The sequence below is a fragment of the Pectinophora gossypiella genome, chromosome 16 (genome assembly GCF_024362695.1).
Source record: "Pectinophora gossypiella chromosome 16, ilPecGoss1.1, whole genome shotgun sequence".
Classification (NCBI taxonomy): Eukaryota; Metazoa; Arthropoda; class Insecta; order Lepidoptera; family Gelechiidae; genus Pectinophora; species Pectinophora gossypiella.
Window position 1 is genome coordinate 13,290,528 of NC_065419.1, and position 18,287 is coordinate 13,308,814.

The 18,287-nt window shown below is 38.2% G+C and overlaps 3 protein-coding genes across 3 annotated transcripts in view; 2 read left to right on the forward strand and 1 right to left on the reverse strand.

Annotated features, from left to right (window-relative positions):
• Nucleotide 1: 1 nt before the first annotated feature.
• On the reverse strand, nt 2-2,337 carry LOC126373784 (protein MCM10 homolog). The gene has a single exon (XM_050020074.1). The coding sequence runs from the start codon at nt 2,237-2,239 to the stop codon at nt 113-115; it is 2,127 nt and encodes a 708-aa protein (XP_049876031.1). The 5' UTR covers nt 2,240-2,337; the 3' UTR covers nt 2-112.
• A 512-nt stretch (nt 2,338-2,849) lies between these two features.
• On the forward strand, nt 2,850-5,187 carry LOC126373794 (uncharacterized). Its single transcript, XM_050020096.1, has 2 exons — nt 2,850-2,952; nt 3,043-5,187. The coding sequence occupies exon 2, from the start codon at nt 3,057-3,059 to the stop codon at nt 4,875-4,877; it is 1,821 nt and encodes a 606-aa protein (XP_049876053.1). The 5' UTR covers nt 2,850-2,952; nt 3,043-3,056; the 3' UTR covers nt 4,878-5,187.
• A 278-nt stretch (nt 5,188-5,465) lies between these two features.
• The window catches only part of LOC126373765 (espin), a 161,570-nt gene continuing 148,748 nt past the window's right edge, over nt 5,466-18,287 (forward strand). Inside the window, exon 1 of the mRNA XM_050020046.1 lies at nt 5,466-6,144. Coding sequence (XP_049876003.1) covers nt 5,717-6,144 — 428 coding nt within the window. The 5' untranslated portion in view covers nt 5,466-5,716. The remainder of the gene's footprint in view (nt 6,145-18,287) is intronic.

Here is an 18,287-nt window from a genome sequence, read left to right on the forward strand (position 1 = left end):
ATTGTATTTTATTTTGTTTATAATCCCACATACACATAATAAATAACATGGTCAAAAATACAAATAATACCGCTATGTAATTTTAAAAATAGTTCAGTCGTGCAATAAAACTTTAGCTCTCTCCATCGGGTACCAACAAATTGATATTCTTGCCAGCAGAAACCTGCCCTCCTATAAATGTCTCTTCCTCTCCTCTGATAGAGAGTCCTTCACTCAAAGTTGTCACTTTCTTTTCTCTCATCATGGGTGCTTTCTCCCACTTGGACCCTTTGCAGTTACCACAGGAATGTAAAGGAATAATCTCCAGAGAAACTGTCCTATTACCACAATCACCACATTTGAAGAATCTTTTAAATGTGTCCAGGACCTTTAGAGGATGCCTTTCATCTTTACATATCTGTGCAGCCGAAAATGCCGTGTACTTACATTTAGCACACCTAACAGCTTTGCAAGCCAGCTTGAATGTGTTCAACATTTTCTCTTCCATAGCTTCTTTCTTTTCAAGTTTGTTAAAATATTTTTCTTGTTCATCATCATCATGCTGCTTAATCAAATTCTGATGAGCTGATGTTGCTTCCAGAATCTTTTTGAACCTCTCAGACATCAGTTTCTTACCAGTAGAAGAAGATTCCTCATTAGGTCTAGCTTTCTTAGAATCATTTTCATTGCTTCCAGAACTGTTTAACTTTTCCAGTGCTCTTTTCTTTCCTGTTTCTGTGCCTTTTATATTATTGGGATCAACTTTCTGAATACCACCACTTCTTTGAATTAGTTTTATAGCATTTGCTTTTGACCTTTCTGCAGCTTTCTGTCCATAGGACATGTTGAGATCAATAGTTCCACTGCCTTTGAGACTGAAACCTTTTCCCAATTTGGGTGAATTTGCAACTTTTGCTGCTAGACTTGCTTGAGGACTAGAATTCAGTGCAGTTAGTTTATTCAGTCTCTCATTATCTGTAGTTTTATTTGCAGTAGGACTGTGCAATATTCCAGAGTTACCCTTCAAAGATCCAGCTCCGTAAGGTGCCTTATTTGTCATTAGTTTATCTCCCTCAGATTTATAATAGTCACTTAATGACATTAGTCTGTTCTGATCTGCATCTTTTATCTTTTTACTATTGCCTGTTGGTAGGGCAGAGTATGCTTTGCCTCCATATATTACTGTACTTTTTCCGAGAACTTTATTTTGCAGATTCACTAGCCCTTTCCCCATAGTAGAAGTCTGCAGCTCTGAACGTCGGGAATACTTCTGATATTCTTGTTTCACATGATAAATACAGTGTTCACATTGGCTCAAGTTTACAAAGGCAGTGCACGGCTCTCCATTCTTTTTCTTACTTTTACAAATTCCTAAATCCTTTGATTGACCCAAAATCATCACCCTGTCTGAATTTTCCACACTTAGACATGCTTGGTCTACACTGTTCTGAGATTTGTCCAATACATTTGGATTAAGTATAGCAACTGCAGTTCCTTGAGGGGTCTTCCACAATTCATTGTAAGCTTTACGGAACAAAAACATGGAGACTGTTTTTAAATCATCTTTTAAGTCACTTAAAGTCCAAATCATGAACTGATTGCCTTTTTGTGACTTTTTCGTTGTACTTTTTCTGACTATTACGCCAGCTAGGACCCAATCTTTAGAGGGATCCTCATGTTCAACAAATCTTTTGACTCTTAACATATTGACTGCTTCTCGACCTTGCATACGATCTAATAACGCCGAGCTTGATATCAGCGGCTTTGTTATCCTTATACCAAATACAGGATCGGTATAAACATCTGCCACTGCCTTACTTTTAATCTGCGGTGCACAAAGTACGTTTTTCGTAGTATCTGGAGAGTCAATTTTCTTAGTAAAAGAAGTGTTTCGTTTGAGCTTCACATCGAAGTTAGTTTCTCGCAGTCTAGTTTCGAAGTCTAACCTTTTATGTACTTGCTCCTGCTCTTTGTTGTCAAGCATTTTCTTAACTTGACTCCCGTAGTCATTGTACTTCCTCTCTGTGTAATTTCGTTTCTCCTCGTCGTCCGACGAATCTGTATCTCCAGTGTGAATCGCTGAAGACTTAGGATCGTCATTTTTGTCGCAAACATGTTCCTTTTCTGAGATATTACCTGTTGTTTGGAAAATATCTACATCGCGTATAGTACCTTCGGTTTTTTCAACTTTTTCACTGATGTCATCTAAATCTGCACACAGCAATTCTTCTAACTGCGAAAGTTCGTCGTTTTCTTCCATTGTTACCAGATTTTAATAAATAAACAACAACAAAAAGCTATAATAAGGTTAGAACGAACTATTGGTTGCGACTTGGCGCGAAAGCCAGAGATGCGAAATGTCAGTCAGTCAGCTGTGCAGTCAGAATGACGTTTATATATTCGTTTAAAAATATTTGGGATCGTTGGGATCTGTCTGCCATTGACACTCAATGAAATCATCAAAAATAATTATACTTCAAATTCTCATTTGTTGACTGACTGGATATAATTTTGTTTTGGGTACTTATCGACATCTTACTCGATATAATGACTAGTCAGGTCAGCTATGTACAACAAAAAATCTGGTGAGGCAGGGTCGTCAGGGTCCTCAATACGTCCCGTTTCTCTATATTACTGTACATTATATTTTATAAAAAAATAGTGTCTAAAATCAAAAGAATCTCTCTTTTATGAAGTTTTTTTATTGGAAAACTGTATTGTGACTTTAAAAAGATGAAATTATTTTTTCCTCAATATCTTGTTCTTAGAGAAGTTAAATAAGTGTTGCTGGACGTTTGTAGACTGTGTAGAATGAAGCGTAATATAATCAAAATAATGGCGGGTATTTCCCTTTTATTTTTGTTTGACGTGTAACCTTTATTTATACCTTATACCTACCTTACACAAAGAAACTGAAACCAAGTGATTTATTAAAAATAGTTTTACTAAAGTTTCTACGACTATGTTACAGAGGTAAGTGTACAAGCATAATTATTACAAGTAATTTTTAAGACGGTGGTTTAAGTAATGCGGTGGTGTGATTGTTGAAAACTTTATTTTCAGATATTTATTATAAGATGGCATCATACAAACACTTAAGGGGTTTTATAAAGAGGGTTGCCCCGCCCACGGATCATGTTTTGAAGAACTGCCATGTCGTAATCGACGGCAAAACTTTCTTTAAGGATACTTATAAGAACAGTGGTTGCAAGTCTATCCTAGGGGGGGAATATGACAGGTATGCAGAATACCTAAGATGTATTCTGAAACGTTTTATAGAAAGTAACGTAACATGTTACGTCATTTTCAACGGAGCCATGGATGCTCCTCTTGAAAAAAGGGCAGAGATAGAACAAAATGTTATAAACAGAGCTGATGCCATAACAGGAGAAAACGAAAATGCATATTGCGAAACGATTTTTCTGAAAGACATCTGGAAAGAAATTTTAGATGAATTAGAAATTGCCTATTATGTGACCGAGTATGATAGTAACATCGCACTTTTTCGAGTGGCAAATATGTTCCGATGTCCTATTGTGACTAAAAACTATCAATATTGTCTACGCTATAGTTCATGCATACCACCCCAATCTGTAGAATTTGACGAGAAAGAAAAACAAATTACTTGCAAAATATTTGATTCAAAGAATTGTAGAAGCATTCTAAGAGTAAGACATGGCTTATTGCCTCTTTTTTTCACTCTGACTGATGATAACAGCATATATTTCAAAAGGTTGGCAGATATAGTAGATTCTGTGACAAGAAACGTTATGGGATCAGTACTCAGGTGGATACGAAAGCAGTGGTATGAATTAGATGACAATATGAAGAAAATACTGCAAATATTAACTGAGGAAGAAGCTGATGCATTTATGAAGGCATATGAATACAATCAGGAATTGGTTAAGAATACAACTGACTGGGATGCTGTAAAACATTTTGGAAAGGGTAAAGGGAGTGCTCTTTTTGAAAATGATACCAAATGGTTTATAAGTGGAGTTTCAAGTGGAAGAATTGCTATTCCATATGTTAATTTGGCAAATAAAGGGACTTTTTCAGGTTCTTGGGTTGCTTTTGATGAAGATAAAGAAGATGCCATGCTCTCAGCTCTTGACATAATATTTTATGTGTATGGAATTCTAACAAATCGACAAGAACTTAACATAACTTTCATTGGAAGAAAAGAGAAAAAGAGTTCCATTTGGGAAATAAAAAAGAAGTTTGATAAACCCATTTCTAATAAAGAATTATTTACAGAAAGGCAAACTAAGCGTGGTAGACAGGATAAAACACAAACTGTGGATCTATTTGAAAAATTTGTGCAAAAAGTAATGCCAGATATTAATGTATTGAAATCTGCTCCAGAAGACTGTTGGATCCTGATAATAACGCTAGCTTATTATTGGCAAAAAAATACAGACATAATTTTAGCCTACAGTGTTATTTTGTCTTACATCATGTTGGGCCCTGTGTCTGACAGAGTGGGGCTTATTAGAAGAAGCAATTTCATAAGCCCAGATGTGGCCGAGAATGATAGAGTAGATGACCATGGATTGACATATGAAGACTGTGTCACAGCAGCAAATGCATTGATGGATCTATTTTATGTGAAGAATTTAAAAAGTCAATTTCATCGCAGCATACTTCATGCAATGGCTGAATTCCAGCATTGCTTGCAACACATGAATTACCTTAATAAACTTTGTGGCCAGAAAATTGCATGTACTGTTTATCACAAGACAATAGATGCAACTTTTATGTACAATATTTATATCAAAATGAAAGATAAAAGTAATCCAACAAAGTATATAGAAAAGCGTTTGAAGAAATCATCTGTCTTTGATTATTATCAGAAAATTGTAAGCATTTTTGAAAGCTGTTTGCAGTCTAGAGGCTGATCTTCAGGTTGGAAGACTTTTTTTATGATTATTGTTAAAGTATAAGACATTAAGTACAAAAAATATGTTTAAGTTTGCTTTATATTTGTATTAATGTAGGCAGTGCCTAAATTTATATGTTATGCTTTAGTTTAGAATTATCAGTAGGTAGGTAGGTACTATAAGGACAATGGAAGGTACTGTACGTACGAATTAGGGTATTTATCCCAAGGAGACTGAATACAAAAAGTAATTACATAACTACCACATGATTTTGATTAGGTAGGCACCTACTAATTGTGTTATTACAAACAATATAAATCTGGATATATTGCAGTGTATTATTATTTTCTTGATAGGTACTCAACATTTTAATTGTCAACAACATCTGTTTATCTACTGCACTAAACAATGTGATTAGTCAAGCAGCGGTGGTAAAATGGAACGTTGGCTACGGCTCATGACCCTGATTATTTTCAGCCGCGTCGCATTTTCTCCGTAACGTTCCGTTTTTTCACCTCTTGGGGAAATGCGAGTTAATTTGACGTAAAGCGATTACGGCGGCGGGCGCGCCGCGTGCGACCGCGCCTGCGCAGTCCGCCTGCAGACACCACGCGCGCTCCCGCGCACACCGCTCCACGGGGGCCCGCGCCCGCCAAATTCAAAAATCAAAATGTTGCGTTCCAAAATTCATTGCTAACTTTTACCCAAAAGTTTATCCAATGAAATCGGACATATAATTTCGAACGGGATATCGTTCAATAATTTAAAACTCTTGAATTCCTCACTAACGAAGCGGTAGACGGTAAAATGGGTTTTCTCTGAGATTCCGCGGGCGTTCTGTTCGGGTAGTCTTGCATATGCCGACATATCGGCTGGTGGAGAGCGCGGGTGCGTTGACGCAGTTGTTGGGCCGGGTGAAGATGTGCTTCTTGAACGTGCTGCGGTTGCACGTGTCGCAGACGCAGCGGCAGAAGCGGCTCTACAAGCAGTATATGGAGCAGCTAGCTGGTGCATATGTCGAGCGATGCACGGATTTAAACACCATGCACTGGGACCCTCGGTATTACCGTACATCGACGCCCGAGTGGTACTCGTCTTGTGATGAACATTGGTGCGAGTCTGAAGGCTCTCGGTCCTGCTGTTGCTCGGAGTGCACGGACAGCGGGCGCTGCTCGTCCCCGTGTTGTTCTGAGGTGATCTTCAACGGTGGTCAACACTTCAGCGGCAAGATCCCCGGTCAACACGTCTGTCGCCGGTTCCCTGTCTGCTACCCCGGACACTTTGGGTGAGTGCAAAACACACTTTTTATTAAGCTAGTTGCACTTAGAGGCAATATGGCGGTATGGTCGGAGCGCCCCTATGAGGCGGTGGGGTGAGCGTCGTGGGCTGAGGAGCGGAATTTCTATGAAACCGCGGATTTCTCTGTGAACTCAATGTTCGAAAATTCCAAAACAAAATCCCGCCCGGAACGCCCCCGATGCTGCCTCTGTGTGCAAGAAGCTTTTTTCCAAGGATGTATTATTTAAAACATTGCACTATACTGTAATTAGGTAAAAGCTTCAACCGGAAACTAAATGATAAAATGAAAATGTATGGTGTAATCCTTGTTTTACGAGTAAATGAATCAAACTGTTTAAACGTATGGCTTCGGGTTCGCGCAAGGTAACGTAACATCGCCTTATAGTATATATAGTGAAAACCATAAAGCATCACAAAATCACTTTGTTATGTGATTTACTTCAACAAAACCTTTTTTTACCTTTTTTTACCTTTGATGGGTTTGCTCTTGGCCCAGACTTGTCCGAAGGCATAGACGAGGCCTAAGATGGAGCGAGCTCGCCCAGAAAGTGCCTGTTCATTCTAGCCTTGAAAGCACCCGGGTTATATGCATTGGGAAATACAGAAGACGGCAAAGAATTCCACTCTCCAACAGTGCGCATAGTGAAGGACGATGCGAAGTGCTTTGTGCGTATAGTTGGGATATCCACCAGATAGGGATGGAACCCGGCCGTACGTCTGGAAGTCCGAAGATAAAAGGAGGATGGTGGAATGAGCTCGTGTAGATTGCGGGCACACTCCCCGAAGTGCAGGACTGCGGACTGAATTTCGACAATCTGTAGTAGAATAGCGTCATACTGGCTGAAACCTCGATTTCTTTCAAGTTATTTCAATCCGAGTAAAAATTTAGATCACAAATTTTTACCCAAGTTAAAACTAGCGTGTTTCTATTGCGAGGTCACATCCGATTATGATGTTTCAAAAAGACGCCTACGTATTATTTTCTCCCACTGGCGATCTTAACCCTCCATTGTGAGAGTGTGTAAGGGCCCTTATAAGAGCCTACGGCCGGAGCATACTCCACTAGCTTCATTATGGTATAAGAAGACCAGGTATGCTCAAAACTGACAGACAGCATTTCAAGGTTAGCCCAGATGACGTCATCCGACCCTGCGTTGCCATTTCGTAAAAAATAAATTACCCAAGTCCAATATTTTTAATTTACTTGGAAGGAAATGTTGTACTTTTAGTAAAAGATTTACGTACAGTTGTAATGATTTTTATATATGTGACAAATAATAGTACTTAAATACATTAGTCAGTAATTCACTTAATTTTCAATAATAAAATTTACGTCCTTGGAATGTTGGAGATATCAATGAATAGTAACACTTACGTCATCAATGAGCTAGCAATGGCGGCTTGTCATAGGATTGAGCATTACTGGTCTTCTTATACCATGGCGTTACCTAAGTTGTACGTAAGTAAGTATGCATAAAACAACAACCATTCTGAGAAAGTACACGTTTCTACGACTTTAGACCTCTAACACTGAGGTCTGAGTTTTATGTAAGTTGACGCGTCATTACATGTGACCTACACACTTATTATTACGTGACAATGAGGGACTCGAGAGACGGGTTCGATTTCCGGTGGGGACATATCACAAAAATTACTTTGTGGTCCTTAGTTTGGTTAGGACATTACAGGCTGATCACCAGATTGTCCGAAAGTAAGATGATCCGTGCTTCGGAAGGCACGTTAAGCCGTTGGTCCCGGTTACGACTGACTGATGTAAGTAAGTGTATAGTAGTCGTTATATGAGACATGTTTGGCGGCACAATAGTAACCCTGACGCCAGGGTTAACGAGGTTGGTACTCCACCTCACAACTCACACGATAGAAGAAGAAGGGTCTTTCCAGGCGACGTTCATCAAAAACTATAGTAAACGTTGTATAGCTTTAACTTTAATTAATTGGGTAAATAATAATTCCAAAATACTATGCAATCCGTTTGACAATGCTGCAAACTTAATTTAAATTTGGAAGCGTTTTTTAAATTTCTGCTTAAAATTGACTTGTGTTTCATAAATTTTATGCCTGTCGATTACGTCCCTTTCCTTTTCGGCGGATAAGTAAATGACACGTATAACTTAAAATAAACTTAGATGGTGTACTGGAATCGGCCCCAATAACCTTAGTTCCCATGTAACAAGCATTTAAAACATAAAAAAAACAAGTTCCTACTGTTGCGTGGAGACACGGCGCCTGGGAACGTTCATAGCAGTAATTCCATGGTGGTCGAACTCGTAATGTGGCGATTAACACTCTGCTGTGCTTTCGCTTAGAATTCCGCATATTTTCTCATACTACTTACAGAATTGTTTAATTACTTGCGTAATGTGTCATAAAACCGCCATGTTTTATGACACACTCGTAATGTTGAATAAGTACTTACTACCTATATCCTAACAAATATTACATACATACATACATAAACTCACGCCTGTAATCCCTAATAGGGTGGGCAGACCCACAAGTAATCAAAGACAACTTGCAGCCACTGTTGATACGACGTCGTAAGCTGGATATGATAAACCTTATGGTGATAATGGATCAGCCTATCGCCCATAACATTAGTCCATCATGTTAGTGGACACAATCCCTCTTTCGGTTTTTACGACATGACATCAATACATGATGTTGTGGTTTCAAACTTTAAGGAAGATAAATGAAGAGATTTGCTAACATAAACATTTCAGATAATGTTTATACATACTAGTAAAGTAAGTAAAAGTCCGGCCAAGTGGTTAACGCCGTGTGCTGCAAATATGCGATAAGTCACGTCAAAAAAGTGAAGATGCTGTATAACAAAGAGTCTGTGCCATTACTCGGCACACTTACAGTTTGCGTGTCGTTTTTCTACCACTACTGGCAAGTATGGTTTGCAAAAAAGTCGCAATTGTTTCTTTACAGCTGTGATTGTAGAATTATGCACTTACAATGTCTTGAATAGTAACGTATAATTTACAACGCAACGGTTGTTAATCGCGTACGTAGGTATTTGTTGATAACGTTTAAAACAATAAATATGTAATGTAGTAATGTAAATATTATTATTGTTCAGACGCGGAGGACAGGAGTCCTAGTACGGCTTTGAAATAGACTATTCTGGGCGTCATCCCACTCGCGTCAGACAGAGAGAGAGAGAGAGAGTATTTTTTCATAAAGAAGTAGCATGGAGAATACTACACCGACAAGAGCGTGGCTCTTAAATTAGTGATGTGATTACAAAACATTACTATTAGTCAACTGCCAGTTGGAAGTACTCTCAATGTGAGTTCGCAGGTTCTGAACCCAGCACAGGCCTAAACTTTTTAGAATTTATTTTTGAATTCATGTTTGGATCATAAATGATTATCATGTGCTCAGCGGTAAAGGAAAACATCATGAAACCCACATTCCCGAGTAGGTAATGCATTTTCGGAGGTACGTGACCCAGGCTGTTTGACATCGTAACGAATAGGTACTCAGGGGGATGATTCAGACCATAATTCTGAGTTAATATTAAGTGGAATTTTACGTCGGAATTTTTTTTTTAAATTATTTTCAATTCTATACTTTTGCGATGAAAATTTCCACTTGATATTAACTCTAGTATAGTAATCTGTATTGGGCTGGTTTTTCCTTCGCGGGTTGGAAGGTCAGACAGGCAGTCGCTTCTATAAAAACCAGATTTGTCAAATCTTCAGGTTAGGTAAGCGGACCCCGGGAAAAACGGTATAACGCTAGGGAGATGATGATGAATCGACCCCAGTGCGCCGATCACGGAATAGAAGAATGAGATTGGAAGGGTCAAGTGAGCGCGAAACGCGCGCCATACAAGTATGAGCAAATAGTTCAACTTTGCACTCCACTCGTCCGCAAACTTTACGACGAACAGAAAAACCCTCCTTATCACGAGAACGCTAAAAACCTTAGTATGATCGGCTATCTATCAAAAAAATACGTTTGTATGAAGTACTTTACGAGTTTGCCTGTCATATAAAATAACATAGCCGGTAAAGTGGCTATGAAATGTGAGAAGCAGAGCTGTCGTAGTTATCTGTTTGCGGGAGTACTTTGTAGTAAAAGAGAGTGGGGTTGATAGGTGGGCGATAGCGGTTCTCATACAAAATGCGCGTTAGGGCCTTTCCAACCTTTTTCTTCTATACCGTGGAGCCGATAGCGATAATCGCTGAATGAGGGTAGCTACACACACAGCCGGTCCGGCATAGTCGGTTCGGCAGTATTAGCCGAACAACAAAGCCGACCCGATGTAATTACTGCACTTGTTCGGCTTGTGCCGATTGGGCAGTTCATTCGGGTTCGGGTTCAGTTAGGTTCAATCATACGATTCGGCAGTACTTGTGGAACGACAAAACCGACCCCTAGCAACTAGGCCCGCTTTGCCGGCCCGCCTAGAGAAAGCCGAACGTCTTTTTCTCGAACATGCATCTACGGTCACGAGCATTAATATGTATACACTTTGGTACCATGTCACATTAACTTTTTTGACAAATTGAACGGTAAGTCTCACTAAATGTCAAATATGTTAGTGCGACAGAGTCCTGAAGTGGGTACATTATATTGCTCATGACTGTCCATATATTCGATTTTTACCGCCCGGCTGTGCCGATTGATGCCAGCCCGACTATGTGTGTAGTTACCCTTAGGGATCTGAGCGCAACTTTCGTCGGTGTAATTGTGGCATAAATACTATGATTTGAATAAGTAGCGTCTAAGAAACCAAGTTAACTCGTGTAACCCTTAAGCTCGTTGAAATATGCCGATACGAGATATAACAGTAATCATAGCGACGTGAGCACGGTAGGTATGATTACGTGTTTCTCTTAAGTAGAGAAAACAACACGAGAAATTCTAATACATTTTAAAGTCAATGGCCTTAGGAATGTCCTGTACACGACTGGTATTGAAATACGAAGTAACTACAACTTAGATAATACCTAAAAACATAAGTCCACGAATTGGAGATGTCCTTAGAAAAGGTTTAGTACGATCTACTCTGAACCAGCGTGCGTGTATGAAGCGATTGATGAATGTGGAAGAAGCAAGAGAACTGTGTCAGGATTGAATCAAACGGAAATCTATAGTCTCTGCTTACCCCGGTGGGAAATAGGCGTGAGTTTATATATGTATGTACGTATGTACATAAGTCCATGACTATAGGCCAATTGGGGTAGTCAGAGATACACTCCTCGGCGAGCTTTCTGTTAGAGTAACATCATAGGTGGTGCGCCGTATCCCCGTATATAATGGTTTGAGCGTCGTTTGTTCGTCTTCATATTAGAACATCGTATCAGAAGTGACTGCAAGTTGTCTTGTGGCCCTGCCCACCCCGTTAGAGAGTACGGGCATTAAATTATGTATGTACGTACTACTACAGATTTCCCAGCTTCATAGTCTTGCAGTTTAACATGCATGCGCACGCGCAAGTGCACGCTCCGATGCATGCGCTGCGCTACGAAAGGTTAATATCCTATTTCCTTCCCCTGCTGCAGTGTCAATAATGATGGTAATTTTATAATGTCCACAGTTATAGTGGATAAGTGCAAAAAGCTAGAAGTAGAAAGCAGGTAGTTTCTGTTGGGTTGGGAGTAAAAATAACCAAATAAAATCAATTTATTTGCGAGAACACACTGAGTTTTTTTCAGGCTGTCCAAGGTTAGCTGGAAGAAATCCCAATTAGTGATAAGCTCGCCTATGCTTTATCTAACGATAAATTATATGTAAATTTTCTTTGTATTTTAAAGCAATAAAGAGTATACAAACAAACAAACAAATACAAAAACGTGGTAAAATAATTTAAATAACAATGTTGTGATGTGTTCGGCCTGCATGAAGGCGTACGTACACATACTTAAAAAATTGAAGAAATGGTACATTGAAAAGATGATTATTGAAAATTATACTTATTTTTACAAAATAATAATTATTTTTATGATATAAATATTCCTTCTAATTATAATAACATTTGTTCATAAGCCATTTCGTTAGGTTAATTTTAAACTTATTTCCAGTCAGTATTTTTAATTTGGTAGATTATTATACCTATAATAAAATTCATTGCAAATATTTGATGCATTTCTTTTAAATGCATGTTGGTTGGAGTTTGTGGTCGATGTAGTATATTGGCAAAACATGACCTATTTTGTCTCTGGTGAACTTCACTGTATTTTTTAAAGTAATAAGGATACTCCCAAAGCAAATGAAAAGTGAAATGAATGAAGAAACATTATGAAATGGAATTTTGAAACGACATTTCGGAGATAAAAACTGTCCTATGTTCTTTGAATGAAATGAACTATGGACATACTGAATTTCATTTGAATCGGTTCAGCGGTTTGAGCCTGGTAACAGACAGAGTTACCTACTTTCGAATTGATAATTATTATAGTATGGATTCTATGGTGAAGGTGTCTAGCCATTGGGTACATCACTAAGGCTGCACTACTGCGGGGTTAAAATGGCCACATTGAAGCAGTTCATCTAAGAAATCAATGCATGACATTTGTTTGCATTGCGCACTTACTTTTATATGCGCAAATGTCAAATTGCAATATTGCTTTCTTAGATGAATTCTATGTGGCCATTTTAACCCCGCAGTTACTGTTATGTTTATTAAAAAAAAAAACCAGCATTATTTTTCGCGGCCAAAGTGAAGTAAAAACACGGCTGAATAACATTCAGTGGCAATATCCACTTGCAATTAAGATGAAACGGATTGCCTGTATCCGACACCGTAACATTGCGTGACACGCAATCATCTAACTATATGTACAATTACATATATCAGTCTTACAGAGAAATCTTAAATATATAATCATTTCTTGCGTGTCCACATGTAGATAAAGTATAACTGAATGCGGAAGTTGCCACTACTAAATTATAGCAATATTAAAATAACGCCGAAAATAGAAACTTAGTTTTTAACATTATATCACATCCCGGACACTTCATACAAAACACCTCACTTTACACGGACAGTACGCATTGACGTTATCGTACACGCGCATCTGTGTGTGTGACGTCTGCCGCCTATACGATTGAAGACTAAAGTAACACCGAGGGGCGGTGAGGTAAACCTAGTTCAGCCGCTGGTGGGGAGCAGAGAGTTGCCGTTCTATACGTAGTATTATTAATTATTCTATACCCAAAGGTTGTGGTGTATAGTTTATACACTCACTCGTCGCCAGCTATGACCAGCAGGGCTAACATGCGCAACATTATAAAATGATCGAACGATTGAATATTTATTTTAGGAATCGATAAGTTTGTTTTTTCCCTAACATGCGTGCCACGTGATTTTGTTTGTATTTTGACAGAACGACATGACTTATTTAAGTGCACATATTAGCACCATTCCCGTGTATTATGCGTGTAATCTCTCTCTCTCTCTCCTTGGCATTTATTATTCCCATCTGATGGTGGCAGAAGCCGTTGGATGCGGGCAGCGCGGGACCGATCGTCGTGGAGATCCTTGGGGGAGGCCTATGCCCAGCAGTGGGCGTCGTACGGCTGATGATGAAGATGATGATTAGCACCAATCGACAAAACGACGACATTTTACCGAGAAAATTTATCACGCTGCGTATTTTGACAGAACGACATGACTTATTTAGGTTCACATATTAGCACCAATCGACAAAACGACATCATTGTATCGACAAAATTTCTCACGTTGCGTATGTTAGCGCTACAGGTTTCATGTAATAGGGGAGCTGGATTTACCTCACTCCCTCTGAGTCTCACTTTAGTCTAAATGGCAGTAAGCTGCTAAGGAGAAAGGTGGGGCGCGCAAGTTAATGGCATTAGGCTCGCCCCCTATTACACGGAACTTAAACATATAGCTGGAGACAAGTGGGCGATATACTATAAACTCTGCCTACCCCCTCGGGGATACAAACCTGATGCTACGCTTGAAGTGTAGGTAGATGGTTCTAGAACCATTATAATGCAGACTTTCAACACTTGAATTTTATTGCATCCTATAAAAAATCTAAAATACGGACTGTTGGATAGATAATGGTGCTAATTCCTGTAAATACCATCTAATTTTATTTTAGGTTATATCTGTCATTTTCTTATCCGCCGAAAAGGAAAGGGACGGGTAATCGACAAGCATAAAATTTATGGAACACACGTCAATTTTAAGCACAAATCTAAAACAACCGTCTAAAAATTCGCCCGGGTTATTCATTTATTTACTCATTCTTCCTAAAATTAAGAGCTGTCAATCATCCGTCCCTTTCCTTTTCGGCGGATAAGAAAATGACAGGTATAACTTAAAGTAAAATTAAGAGATGTCTGCAGGAATCGGGGCCATTATCGTTTCCATATCGACATTTCAAATGAACTTTAATGCAATGCGTTTATTGAATTAATTATTGAGTTAGTAACATGATACATGGGCGCAGGTTACACACACAATAGAAAAATAAATACCAATAAGACACATAATTTTTGGATATAATTAGTATTATTTCTACTTAGTATTACACGCATAAGGACCTGTGCTCGATAGAGTGAAGTGGAAGAGAAAGACGAAGAGGGCAGACCCCACCATCAGATGGGAATAATAAATGCCAAGGAGAGAGAGAGAGAGAGAGATTACACGCTTAATACACGGGAATAGATGGAGACTCGATAGAAGACATCAAGACAACTTCTAGCAGTACTTTGTATTGTAGGCTTAAAGCCTCGTATCCACTAGGCAACATTTAACGCGCAACACGTAACGCTCAACATGTACGGCAACTTTGTTTAGAGCGCAGTGTTAGTTGACCATCAATTGTTGTCGAGTGGAGACGTGACGCGCAACAACACTAGTTCCTCTGGCGAAATGTTGTCGACGACAGACGTGTAATAGAGGCGTAGGCAGACATGGCAACGTTGTCACGAAACAAAAGTTCCGCGCTAACTGGCAACATGTTGTGCAACTCGCGCGTCAAATGTTGCAAACTGGAAACGCGGCTTAAGACAGATTATGATTAATTGTATGGTAACTACGCACCCACAGAACTGTAACTCTCCACCAATTCGTATCGGGCGCGGAGATAGATTTACCTCACCCCCTCTGGGTCTTACTTCAATCGCACTCCGGACACTACACACAAAAACATTCTTACCGTGTGCCGCTTCACGCGTAAGTGGGAGCGAGACACAGTCCGCGCGCTCTCCTTTACTTCTTAGTAGCTTACTACCGTTGGAGACTTAATAAAGACCCAGAGGGGGTGAGATCGGCGGCTGATACGAATTGGTGCGGGGCGGAGAATTACCGTTCTATACGTAGTTATCTATGCTTATGCGTAACTTTGTATACAATAAAGAACGAGGGAATGAAAGAAACTATTCAAGGACTTGTAAAAACAAAGAATGCGGTACGTCAAGTGAAGCGCGGGAAAATACGCGCATGCGCTGCGCTGTCAACATGTCAGTCGCTAAGTGTTGCGAGTTTATGATAACGCCTTCCGGTAAAACGCCATTTGTAAGATTCAGATTGTTAGAAAAGTATCGATAGCCGGCTAGTTAGCAAATACACAAAATGCTGCTGTAAGTTTATTTATTATTAAACACCACTTCGTAGTAATTATTTTAGATTATGCAATGAAGAAAGCAACCGTCCCGTTTCCGTTCCCGCCAAAAAGACGTGCATTTAGTAAATAAGTACTGAAAGTTCAAGCAAGTAAAGTGAGCATAGAAAACAAAAGTAACTACATTTTACCGGACGGTATTAGGTAACAAACAATACGCATGACTCAAAAATTTAATTCCGACGTCTATTTAAAATTAAAAAAGAAAAGTCGGCCCGGATGACCGCGAAATTGATTCAAAGCGATTATACAATGTGGTAGATATAATTTAATCGATTTTTTCGCATCGAGTTTCATTGCACTACTTTACTTAGCTAGTTTAATTTAAATTTCTTTTTTATTTAAGATATTTAGTGTTTTAGTTAGGTGCGAGAGGTATGCACTCGCTTATAAATGAGCTTTAGAACTAAATTATAAAATTATCTGACATTATTTTAACACTGTTATTAATACTTTGCTCCAAATAATAGGCTCTTCAAATGAGATACTTTTTACGAAACGTCAAAAAGATACATTTCTATGGAATTTGTATGGAACGTCTTTCTAGGTCTTCCCCTGTCCTCCCTACCAAGAACCTAAAACATGCTTTTTATTTGAAACAAGTTGGAAGAAATCAATAAGTAAAATACAAAATTTAATATAATTCCTAACCGCATTTCAGTGGTCAGTTAAAATAGAAAGTTCATGTTTTAATGATGTATTGCGGTCGAAATAGACAGGCAGGCCTATTGTATTTTCAATTTATATGATTGCTCTGTACTATTTACTATCATTTCTATGTTTCAGGCTATGCCCCAAAAAATAAAGAAATAAATACTTAGATGGCGCTATTGGCGCTGTATTTGTATAGCGCATTATATTTGTTTTTGGGTATAAATCACCGGGTGAGAGCCTTCAGCAGTCCCCATTTGTCAGGCCAAGTAGTTCATGCAATCTGCGGCAAATCTACAATAAGTCACGGCAAAAAAAAAATGGGTATTAATGATGACCCTTGTAATTGGATATCCCATGTCAGACAAATTATGAAATTCTGATTACTAAGACAGATAGATCTAAAAATGTCGAAAAACATTTTTTTCTATTTAACTTATTTATGAATTTTATTCAAGAAAAACGTAATAATAAGGCCGACATTTTATCACGTTTTTCTATAACGTCAGTGTGCTTTTTCATACAATAAAATCCTTTTCGTTTTTAAAATCTGCTGAGACCTTTACTAAAGAGATTGGAATGCTGGTAAATATTGCGAATACTGGCCTTATTTTATCTATAAAAAAGACTAATGTCGTAAAAATAAATTAAGAAGAAATTAATTTATATTTTTTTTACATAATATGGCGATGTTAAACATTTTTTACGGGGACCGTACCAGTATTTTATAAAGACTGCATTCACTTTTTAAATTAAATGTTTTTACGTCATATTATTTTATTATATACCAAGGTACTTAAGAGCTATAAATAAACATAGGAATACAAAGGGGATGTGCATTAAAAGTTTTATATTTTCCAATAATCGCCCGCAAAAAAATAAAAAAGCCAATCAACAGTTTTTCTAAAAAACTACAGATTAAAAATGTGTCGGATTCTTCATTATCAATTTTGATGTAGGTCAAAAAAGTAAGATTGACAATCCGTACTGGAGCAATGTAGTGGAGTATGCTCCATACACTCCAAACTCCCTCCGGTTGATTGAGGGGAGGTGTGTTTCCAGCAGTGGGACATGTATAAGTAGACTATTTCTTATGTATGTATGTAAAGCGCAAATAGTTATACAGATAATAATTTTGTAAAGAAAGTTACCAGTTTTGTGTAAAGATCTTATTGTCTTGTTACGACTTAACGACGTAAGCTGTTATAAAGAAAACAAACAGCCCATTTACATATCTTTAAAATCTCTTACAAGGCTAGTAAAGCAAAGTTTTCAACAAATTACCTGCCATCACGGCCATTACCCTTCAGGGTAATGATCCATGCCCATAATGCTAAGGGCACTTGCCTAAGAAAGCTGTCTGTGGCCGTTCGACCGTGTAGGGACAATTTTCACTCCATTTTTCAATTATCATTCGCAATCAAGAAAGAAAGTGGAACAATAAAAAATATCCTTTTTTGATTACATATTAAACAATTATTTACCATACAGTAGGTAGGTATAATTGTTGAAAAATATTTAAGTGTAAATTAATTATTTAAGGATTAATAATCGGCATAGCGAATGCCATTATTTACGTTACGGATATAAATCTCCGAGTAAAAACTTTTTGTCTTTATTATTTTTAAATTAAGTTTCTACTGATGTTATAAAGAAAAATACTTAAAGAAACGGCGGGAACTAATCTTTTGGGGAGAACACATTTTTATACACTTTTTCTTCCCGCCTGTTTGTAAGACAGTAATTCAGTACTTTCTGTACCTTTTTAAAAACGAAGTAGGCAGAATCCGCGTAGGTGTAGCATTAATGATTTAATTTTGCCTAGCGCCATCTGGCATCACATACA

Bases quoted from the DNA above. Each gene is read 5' to 3' on its own strand.
- LOC126373784 (XM_050020074.1), bottom strand. From the start codon at position 2,239: ATGGAAGAAAACGACGAACTTTCGCAGTTAGAAGAATTGCTGTGTGCA.
- LOC126373794 (XM_050020096.1), top strand. From the start codon at position 3,057: ATGGCATCATACAAACACTTAAGGGGTTTTATAAAGAGGGTTGCCCCG.